Source organism: Primulina eburnea, chromosome 6, assembly GCF_022965805.1.
Source record: "Primulina eburnea isolate SZY01 chromosome 6, ASM2296580v1, whole genome shotgun sequence".
Classification (NCBI taxonomy): Eukaryota; Viridiplantae; Streptophyta; class Magnoliopsida; order Lamiales; family Gesneriaceae; genus Primulina; species Primulina eburnea.
In genome coordinates, this window is record NC_133106.1 from 15,560,306 (window position 1) to 15,571,719 (window position 11,414).

The 11,414-nt window shown below is 39.4% G+C and overlaps 1 protein-coding gene across 1 annotated transcript; it reads right to left on the bottom strand.

Moving 5' to 3' along the window:
- Window positions 1-8,206: 8,206 nt before the first annotated feature.
- LOC140833830 (3-dehydrosphinganine reductase TSC10A-like) lies at window positions 8,207-11,004 on the bottom strand. The gene is given in 4 exon segments (XM_073198269.1): window positions 8,207-8,726; window positions 9,428-9,575; window positions 10,452-10,952; window positions 10,954-11,004. Coding segments are annotated over 4 exon segments (975 nt in total). The 5' UTR covers window positions 10,990-11,004; the 3' UTR covers window positions 8,207-8,436.
- Window positions 11,005-11,414: the final 410 nt, after the last annotated feature.

The following is an 11,414-nucleotide window of genomic DNA, read 5'->3' on the forward strand; positions in this document are numbered from 1 at the left end:
CCCGGCCCAAGGCTCTGTACCTTGGTTCTAAAAAGCCCAAGGAGTTACACCCGGGCTCAAGACTCTGTATTTAGCAAGGTTCGCATTCTTTAATTTCCTATCGAATATAAAATATTTGGTCCGCTATAGATTAATATATTGCGCAAGGAAAAATGATTTTTATAGCCAGAGCCTGGGGGCAAGAATTACACAAGGAGGTATGGAAATCTAAAGAAACAATCCTAAACTAAAAATACTGCAGCAGACTCCTCCCCGGTCTTTTCAGGAGCCTTTTCGGTCTCCTTGTCGGCATCATCATCCTTGGGAAGGGAGTCAATGGCTCGATCTATGTCCGGAAAGCCCTCCTTGTCTGCCGGAATCAAGCCCTCTTCCTCAAATTGCTCCCGGCATTTCGCAAAGCCAACTTTGAAGTAGTTGTACGATCTATCTTCAACGGCCGCTTGGAAATCCGAGGATTGGAGGAAGACAGTCTTCCATTCCTCATGAGTGAGTTGGAAAAGCTTGAGCTTATCTTCGGCAGCCACAACCCGGTGTTGTTGAAGAGTGGCTTCTTCTTTAAGAAATCGAGCCCGGAATTCCAGAAAGGCAATTTGCCTTTGAGAGGCTTCTTCTCGAGCCAAACTCTCATCCCGAGTATGTTGAGTTGAAGCCAATTGTTGATTGGCTCTTTCCAAAGAAGCAAGGAGCCCGGCAACTTTCTCCTCGTGCAGCTTCTCGGCCCGGGCGATCTCCCCTCAGAGTTAGTCATGAACTTCTTGAGACGCCCGAGCCTGCCTGTTCGTCCTGGTGGCCACTGCTGCCACTTCCTCGAAGGCCGAGACCATCATTTGAGCCGCCTGGACAAAGACAAAAGTCAGGAAAAATAGGTCGGTAGCAATATTAAACCGTAAGACGAAGAGCTTACAGAGAAAAGCCGGTTTGATCCTTCCAGAAACCTGTTAGGGGCAGGGATGCTCTTCAAGAATTTTGCTTCAGTAGGGCTGAGAATTTGCTTGAAGCGCTTAGCACCACTGGCAGTAGCTCCCTCGAAAAAAATATTGTTGGAAGGGAGCTCGGAGGCTGAGGCCCCAGTAGGTTGTGGGGGAGGCCGGGGTTGTGCAGGTGGGCAAGTACAGGGATCACCCTCAGATTGGCCTTCCAAAACAACCAGCTCGGGCTCCGCCGCGGTTTTTCTTTTTCTTTGACTGAGAGGGGCGAGATCTTCAGCATCCTCTACAGTCTCAGCCATTGCCCGAGAAGTATCTTCCCGGAGAAGATCTTCCCCAGTAACTTCCACTCTTTGAGACGCCTCCTCTGCAGTTTTCTCAGCTGCCCGTCTTTTAGCAAAAGCCGCTTGCATCTCGGAATTATCTGGACAAAGAAGAAATAGTGTTAAGTAAATCAAGGAGAGAACAAGGAAGGAGGTGGCAGGAAAGAGGGGCGAATTACCGGGTTGAGAGCCCGAGCCCGCCACCTCATCAATAACGCGATCTTCGGGATCCTCAGCCCGGGGACTCAACCCATACGTGATCAAATTATCATCAGAAATTAGTGTGGAAGATGAGTATTTGCGCCCCTCCACCAAATCTTGGCTCACAATGAAGGGTTCTTCGAATTTATAAGTACCGGGAAGGGAAGGTTGTGTAGGCAGAGAGGAGAGAAAACCGGTCAAGCAGGGAAGATCTCCCGGAAGTCGAATAAAAAAGTATCTTCCTTTCCACCCTTTTTGAGAAGAGGGTATATCATCAAGGAAGCGATTATTGTGCCGGGCAGACAGGGAAAAGGCATTATCCCCGAACCGGCAAGAAAAATAATAGTGAAGGATGAGGGGGTTAATAAGAAAATTGTTCATATTAAAGAGGACATAAGTGGCATCCATTATTCTAAAAGAATTAGGGTGGAATTGGTTAACTGGTACGCCAAAAAATTTGGCAACTACAATGAAAAAAGGGTGAATCGGAAACCTAAGACCATTCTTAATTTGGTCCCGGAAGAAAGTAGTGTACCCTGGAGGGGGGTTTTTTGCCCTATCAGAGGACCCGGGTATTAGGATAGAAAGATTGGAAGGAATATTACCCAAGGTCCTAAGTTCCTCATCCGCCCCTGAGCGCAGGGTGCTACTCAAAGAGGAGAACCAGGGAATTCCCGGGGCCTCGGCAGGAGGAGGGCCCGCGGCCCGAGCTTTACCCTTACCTTTCTTTTGGGCAAGAGCTCGGGAGTGACTAGGAATGGAGGGTTTAGAAGAAGAGGGTCTGATTGGAGAGGCTACTGGTTTCTTAGCGGGTTGGGTGATAGAGCGACGGGGTGGGGGAGATTGAGAAGCATCGGAGCGTAACGCAGCAGATTAGTCGCTAGGCGAGCCTCGCGCGATGGCTGCCGACGTGGAAGAGGTAGAATTAGACATTTTGAAGGAAGAGTACTTACGAGTAAATAAGGGAGACAGTGGGGAGGTCGCCGGAGGAAAATTATCGTACACACCGGAGAAGGAGAGAAAACCAAGCGCAAGAGTTCCGCTGAAATTTGAATTCAATAGTGATTTTGGCAAAAGAGTATACCACTATTTATAAAGGGAGGGGCTTGATCTCTACCGTTGATTTGCATCTAAACGGATGGTTGAGATGACCCTCGGGAATCGGATAGTACGTGAAGGGACACGCGCAGTCATTAAAGTGTCAGGCCTACTGTTCCTCGGAATACGAAACATTACTGACCGTTGGAATAGAGTAACACGTGTCATTATGATGCTGTGTGGATAAGCCGGGAGGTTTTGAAGACCTCGGCGGGTTTGTCTCGTAGCTCGGGAAGCCTAGAGACCCGGGATGGTGATTTCTAAGTCCGGGTAGTTCGAGACCCCGGTATGTTATTACAAATTCAAAAAATTGACCAGCCCGGGAGTATGTTCTGAGTGCAAGAGATACCAGATCCTGGGACCATATTTTCACCAGGTATGTCACAAGGGTAGTTTCAGTTTTAAAGATTGGGTTATTACAATTTATGGTACGTCTGTTGTTTCAGTCCGCATAAATTTGTACAAGATTGTTTGCAGAGGAGTAGTGAAACAATAAAAATCAATAAAATTTCCATTACATAAAATAGCGACGAAAAGTTATGGGATCCATTATATTAGATACAGAATCCTGCCACTCCGTTATCCAATTAGTTAACTCGTGAATGCGGAGGTTGATGAAGGATTCATCCTTCATTATCTTGTTCAAAGCATGCCACTCTTTCCACAGCATCATATGTAGCAGAACTTCGTCATCAACCAGATTTGTCACCCGATCTACTACGAACTCTCGGGTATACTTCCTCGCTCTTGCTCTTTGTGCTCGAGTAGTGGCGAGACGATTGCGGTAGGTATAGTCCAGGTCATAAACCTTGTCCCGCACGGCCATGACCTTCGCCCATATGCGTTGTTCAATTCTTCTCTTCAACTCCTCCACATGAGGACGCATTTTCGGAGTCACCAGGACATGTGTACTGCTGCAGGCACTGGAACCACTTGAACTCGACATTTTGGATTGAGGTTCATTTTGCATCTGTACCCTCTTATTTATAGGCAAGCGTCCTTAAAAGCGGAGGAAGTCCAAGAGTCTCAGCCAGTCGAAGCGTCTCCTTTATTATTCGAAGGCAAGAGTTGATCGAAACCATCGAATCTAGACAGGTGGACGATCAGGATGCCCTTCGTAAATTGCGCGGGGCAGACGAAAGGGTCTAAACGGTTATCAAAACGTCAAATCTGATGTACCTCGGAATACGGAACGTTTTCGTTTGGCAGGAGTTTAATAAATCGCATATCATTATGACACCATGTCAGCAGACCGGAGGATTCTTGGTCCCGGCCTATTCCTTTTCTCGGACTACAAATTCGGACTCGGGCATATTGATTGACAGGCCGGGATTTCAAAAGCTCAAGCATTTTGTTTTAAGTCTGAGAAGTATTAGTCATGTTAATCTTCGTTATTTACTTATTGTTAACTTGGTTTTGACGTTCTACCAGATACATGCAATAACAAAACTGAAAAGGATATTTTATTAATTAAAAGAAATGAGCAGAAAGTAAACGAATTGGCATGATCAATTATGACATCCTGGTTCAACAATGATGCGAAGAGTTATAGAAAATACACATGGTCATCCGCTGAAAGACCAGAAGATCTTTCAGTATAATAAATTTCAATGTAAAGCATGTTCTCTTAGAAAACTTATTATAAGACCATCACCAGTCAAAATCCAAACTGAATCACCAATGTTTCTTGAACGTATTCAGGGTGATATTTGCGGACCAATCCATCCACCATGTGGACCATTCAGATATTTATGGTATTGATTGATGCCTCCAGCAGATGGTCACATATATATTTCTTGTCAATTCGAAATGTTGCATTTGCAAGATTACTTGCTCAAATAATAAAATTGAGGAATCAATTTCTCGATTATACAATCAAGAAAATTATACTTGATAATGCTGATGAATTTACTTCCTAGACTTTCAATGATTATTGTATGTCTATGGGAATCATTGTTGACATCATGTTTCTCATGTACATACACATAATGGATTGGCTGAATCATTGATTAAACGTCTGCAAATGATTGCTAGACCAATAATTATGAAAACAAAGCTCCCTATTTCTATATGGGGACATGCAATTTACATGCTGCTTCATTAATTCACATCAGACCAAGTGCATATTAAAATACTCCTCATTGCAGCTTGCATTTGGTAAAGAACCAGACATTTCTCATCTGAGAATTTTTGGATGTATGGTGTATGTGCCTATTGCACCACCGCAACGAAAGAAAATAGGACCTCAAAGAAAGATTGGAATTTATATCGGTTATGATAGTCCATCAATCATTCGATATCTTGAACCTCAGACAGGCGACGTGTTCACAGCACGTTTTGCTCTTTGTCATTTTAATGACGAAATCTTCCCAATGTTAGGGGGAGAACAGAAACATACCGAAAAAAAATTACATGGTATGTATCATCATTGTTACATTTGGATCCAAGAATAAAACAATGTGAAAAAAATGTACAACAAATTGTGCACTTGCAAAGAATAACAAATCAAATACCAGATGCATTTGCAGACACAAAAAGAGTGACTAAATCATAAATACATGCTGCAAATGCCCCTACTCGAATTGAAATTCCAAAGAAACAAATTGAAGATACTCATGATGTCATTAAACGCCTGAAGCGTGGAAGGCCATTCGGTTCCAAGGATAAAAATCCTCGAAAAAGCAAATGGATACAGAAACACGATGATCACAAAATAAAGAATGATGTTCCTGAAGAAACACATGATGATCACAAAATAGAGAATAATGTTTCTGAAGAAACACATGATGATCAAAATGTTCTGTCAGAACCACAAACTGACGAGAATCGTGAAATCTCTGTAATTTATATTAATACTGGAAAAATATGGAACCAAAAATATATAGAAGAAATCGATGATATATTTTCTTATAATGTGGCAATCGACATCATAAATGATAATGAAGATCATGAACCAAAATCTTTTGGTGAATGTAAGAATCGGCAGGATTGGATAAAATGGAAAGATGCCATCCAGGTTGAATTAGATTCGCTAAATAAACGTAATGTTTTTGGATCTATAGTCCTTACACCTGAAGGTGTAAAACCTATTGGATACAAATGGGTTTTCATTCGAAAGCGAAATGAGAAAAATGAAATAGTAAGATAGAAAGCTCGTCTTGCTGCACAAGGTTTTTCTCAAAGGCCTGGAATTGATTATGAAGAAACGTACTCTCACGTGATGAATGCAATTACGTTTCGGTATTTGATTAGATTGGCGGTATCTGAAAATTTAGAAATGCGTATTATGGATGTTGTTACAGCTTACTTATATGGATCACTTGATAGTAATATATATATATATGAAAATTCCTGAAGGATTTAAGATGTTTGAAGCACAAAGTTCAAAACCCAGAGAATGTTATTTTGTGAAATTACAAAGATCATTATATGGGTTAAAACAATCCGGCCGAAGATGGTATAATCGGCTAAGTGATCACTTGATGAAAAAGGGATATGTAAATAATTCAATATGCCTTTGTGTTTTCATTAAGAAAACAACATCCAGATGCGTAATTATTGCTATATATGTTGATGATTTAAACATCATTGGAACGAATAAGGAAATTCAAGAAGTTGTGTCGTACTTGAAGGAAGAATTTGAAATGAAGCATCTTGGAAAAACCAAGTATTGTCTGAGTTTACAAATTGAACAAAAAAAATGTGGAATATTTTCTCACCAGACAAATTATACAGAAAAGATCTTAAACGTTTTAATATGAATAAATCAAATCTTTTAAGTACTCCAATGGTTGTTAGATCATTAAACATAAAAAGGATCCATTCCGTCCATGTGAAGATGATGAAAATATTCTTGGTCCAGAAGTACCACATCTAAGTGCTATCGGTGCCCTTATGTTTCTTACAATTTGTACAAGGCCTGATATATCTTTTGCCGTAAATTTATTGGCAAGATTTAGTACATATCCAACAAAGAGACACTGGAACGGAATTAAACATATATTCCATTATCTACGAGGAACAACAGACTTGGGACTTTTATATTCAAAAGATGCTAATCCAAGTATAATTGTTTATGTCGATGCTGGATACTTATCTGATCCACACAAGGAACGTTCTCAAACTGGATATGTATTTATTCGTGGAGGCACTGCAATTTCTTGGCGTTCATAGAAACAAATACTCGTAACAATTTCATCAAATCATGCCGAGATTATTGCACTACATAAAGCAAGTCATGAATGTGTGTGGTTAAAATCAATGGGCCAACATATCCAAATCTCATGCAAATTATCATTTGACGAGAAGCCTGTGATACTATATGAAGATAATGTTGTATGTGTTGCCTCAAATTAAAGAAGGATACATAAAAAGCGACAGAACTAAACATATTTCTCCTAAGTTTTTCGCATTTACCAAGGAGCTTGAGAAGAATAAATGTATTGATGTTCGTCACATTCAATCAAGTGAAAACTCATTAGATCTCTTCACAAAGGCACTTCCTACGACAATATTCAGAAATCAATTATATAATATTGGGATGTACAATCTACGAAATTTGTGAAGAATTGTTCATGTCAACATGAGGGGGAGTTTACGTGACTGCACTCTTTTTCCCTTACTATGGTTTTTATCCCAATGAGTTTTTCCTAGTAAGGTTTTTAACGAGACAATATAAAAACACGTAATGAAGACAATCATTATGATCATCATCACAAGGGGGAGTGTTGAAAAATAATATTTAAAATATGTGTATTGAATATTTGAATGTTGAAAATAAGAGTGGTAAATATTGAAAATTAGTGTGTGATGTAGGTAATGATGAATTTATTTTTGGGTTATTTGTAAAGAAATTCTATAAATAGCCTCACCATTTGTGAAGAAATTCACAATTAAGTAGAGAAAAAAATATTATAAAGTGTGTAGTTTGATAAATTTTGAGAGTTTGAGATTTTTACTTTTTACCATAAATTTTACTTTTCACAACAAAAATAATAAAATTACACAAGATTATTTTAAAAAAAATGTGGCACAGCTACAATGATGCAGCACGTGTAGGGCAAAATGTGAAATTGCTCCCATCCAACGTTAAAAATGGTGTTGGATTGGAGCAGCAATCATAAGTTCATAACACCGCAATGTAGAAATTTCCTAGCTTTTCATAATTAATAATAATTATTTTTCTTTTATTTGCTATAAATATCATCATAAATCATGGAAATTGTATTAAAAAAATTGAAAATTATAATATAATCTGTTGCTATTAGTATATTTATTTTCTTTTTTAATTATATTTGAGAGTATTTAACTTTTTCAACCAGTCTTTATTACTTTGTTGTGCCTTGTGTGGTAACAGATTACGGTTTCAAACGTGGGTATTATTACAAATAAATAAAATACTTAAAAAACTCGTGTAAGAAAAATAAATTATATACTCCCTCCACTCCAATTACTCTTTCCATCTCAATTAAGTTTCTACATTTGATAAGATTTTTCTTGTTTCTTACTAACATATTTCTACCAAATAAGTCTTAAAAAAAGCGAACAAACATTTTTTTAGTGGACAAATAAGAAGTTTATTTGAAACGAAACCTCGATGACATGTTATTACTCCATTTTTTTCTGATAGTCAAAACCAATAGAAATAAATCCATTCGATGAGCAAAAAACTGGTTACCATTAAAAGCTAAGAATGTATACTAAGTGACTCTTGAGCCGGACACACAAATCGTGTCAAAAATATGGCAAAAGAGAGAATTTCCTTGCTAGCAAGATGTGACCATCCTTATTTTTCTTTAGCAACTACAGCCATCAGTCACAATAGAACGTCAAATATAACTGCTACAAGAGGAAACATTCAAAGCAAGATACCAATCTGCATATAAACATTATTTCTCGGCATGCCATTTTTTTATGCTCTTGAACCAATTCCATTGAAAAAATAGGCCAGCAAGACGCATTATACCAGCGGTCATTATCTCCACAAATGCCATCAGATACGATCTCTGAGGCGATAGACCAGCGGTCGCTATTGAAAGCAAAAATCCCTCGAAGTTGCAGGGAACGATGAAGGTACCTGACTTAATTCCGATCAAAGTTTTTTTGGCAACTTCATCAGCTTTCATCGCACCAGATGAAGCAGCTATTATACTAGTAAGTTTTGGCCTTCTTTTGGTCTCTGTAATTAGCAGATAAAATTTCAATACCCCACAGGACATAGAAATGCATACTACAAAATGTTAAAAGGATGCGATTTTTTCACTTCTAAAAAGAAGAGTAGCCGAAAAGAGACATCAGGGCAATTGAAAGTACTCTCAACGGTGTCATTATATCCAGACTAGGGCTGATTCCAGAAGTCAGCATAGAGTTGAAATGATAGTTGAAGGCCGCATTTCCTCATATACACATAATATAATCATCATGAAATTCCCCGTTACATGTTACTAGGAACACAAATGATATGAATTATGACATAACATTAAAACAAGATGACAGAAGAAGCAGCTACGATACTCATAAGTTTTGGCCTTCTTCTGGTCTCTGCAATTAGCAGATAAAAATTTCAATATAAAACAATGGACATAGAAATGCCTATTATAAGGGCGAAGAAAAAGATGCGATTTCTTTTCAGTTTTCACTTCTATGAGGAAGTGCAGCATAGAACTCAGAAAAGAGACTTTAACTGCAAAAGAACTCCCAACGGTATCATTATATCCTGGCGAGGGCTAATTCCAGATGTTAGCATAGAGCTTGGGGAAAAAATCATATTCGAAGGATACAATTCCTCGTACTGACTTAATTATAATCATCATGCTTGAATTCCCTGTTACATGTTCATAGAAACAAATCATATGAGATAACATTAAAACAGATATGGACCTTCAGCAAAGCCAGGTGTTTCAGTGTCTGGAGGGAAGACCAAAGAGACATGAATGTTGTCTTCAATGACCTCTTGTTGCAATGCTTCTGCCAAACCCTTGAGGCCAAACTTACTGGCTGAATAGGCTGTGTAACCGTATATACCAACCTGACAAAAATATTAACAAAACATAAGAAAAGGGAAGATCAGAAAAGGAAACATCGAGAAGAACTTGCAATAACATCCGTGACATCCTCCGTACAGTCTTAGAAACTTAACAAAATATACGACAAGGGAAAGTCGAAAAAGGAAACTTAAGAAGAACTTGCAATAACATATGTAGCATCCTAATTGTTGTCTTAGAAAATTAACCCAAACCCTTAAAAAAAGACATGGGAAGATACTAACACATGTCAATTCCAGCACCTTTTCTTTCGGAATTTTGGTGTTTATGGTGCATACAGCAAGGTTTCAGAAAAAAATAATGCTTTTGGGCAGAGCCAATATTGTTTTAGAGAACATGGTAAAATGTGTTGAGAATGCAAGTGACTTGGATGTTAATGAAAACAAAATCGAAATTATTACTTAAAACAACCTACATATGCATACAAGAATCCCAATGTCAAACACAATCATATTCCATTTGTTTGTACTGGTGGAGCACCAGCTGATCCATACATGCCCTTTACACTCCTAAGCTAGCATACAGACATATAGATGCTAATTAAAAGCAATCATCAATAATTGAATGCTGTGAAACCTCGAAGATTAATTGAATCTTCGAACTGATGACATAAATCAGTGACCCAAGAAGATGTACACAGCATTAAGTTGGTGAAAAACCTTTAACACACACAAATAGACCGTCTTTGACAAGCTGGAAAATAAAAGGAAAAGCTTAAAAACTAGGATTCTACAAATATAGCTGATATTTCTTACATTTCCTTGAATTGAAATGAGAAACCCGTCAATTGATTTAATGTTGGAGGTCGTATGAGTAATCATAATTCCAAATCTGATAGGATATCGGTCTAGAGTTTATACCTGACCGGCCTGCGACGACATTATAGCAATCGAACCGGGTCCCTTCTCCGCCCGATTCTTCTTCATGCCGGGCAATGCTGCTTTTATCAAATGAAAAGTACCCACCAGATTAACATCGATCATGAACCTAATCTCCTCCAGTTCCTGTTCCTCCAATTCTTGCGGCACGTACACCCCATGGTTGCACACAAGCACGTCGATTGGGCCCACCTCCTCCACCACCCGCTTCACAGCCTCGTAGTCCCTGACGTCAGCGCTGTAGACGCTGACGTCGCGACCAGTCGCGAGCTTGATGGATTGCTTGGCCTCCTCAAGCTTGGAGACGCTGCGGGCAAGAAGTGTGACTTCAGCGCCCTCCTGGGTGCAGTGGTGGGCGAGGGCGAGGCCGATGCCGCTGGAGCCTCCGGTGATGAGGACGTGGCGGTTCTTGATCGGGACGCGGACTGGATTGGGGCGGCATATGAAGTAGAGGATGAGGAGGAGACAGATGGGGATTATCAGGGAAAAAGGAGAAGAAGAAGAAATACACTTCCGCCATTGGCGAAGAGCTCTCGAGCTGCGAGTGAGCGGAGGGATGTGCTGGAATTTTGTTGGATCCGAGGTCAAGGTCCTAGGTATTTTTTTTTTTGAATCAGAAACGGGTCTATGCATTACATAAATCAATAGAAGCTTCGTCCATCAACTAAGATGGATAAACATCATCACCTCAAGTAAATGGTGAAGGATAAGATAATGCAAAATGCGCTAAACAATGAGCGACTTTGTTTGAACATCTACTAAAATTTCGAATTCTCAAAAAACACCCAGACTGGAGAAGCTCTTGAATGTTCGAGATAAGAACACCGTCATGATTTATAATTTCCGTAGTCTTTGTCAGTGCATTAACCGCTTGAACCGAATCTGAAAACACCCAAACATTTTGATAATTACCTTGCACCGCGAGCTTCAAACCAAAAAGAATAT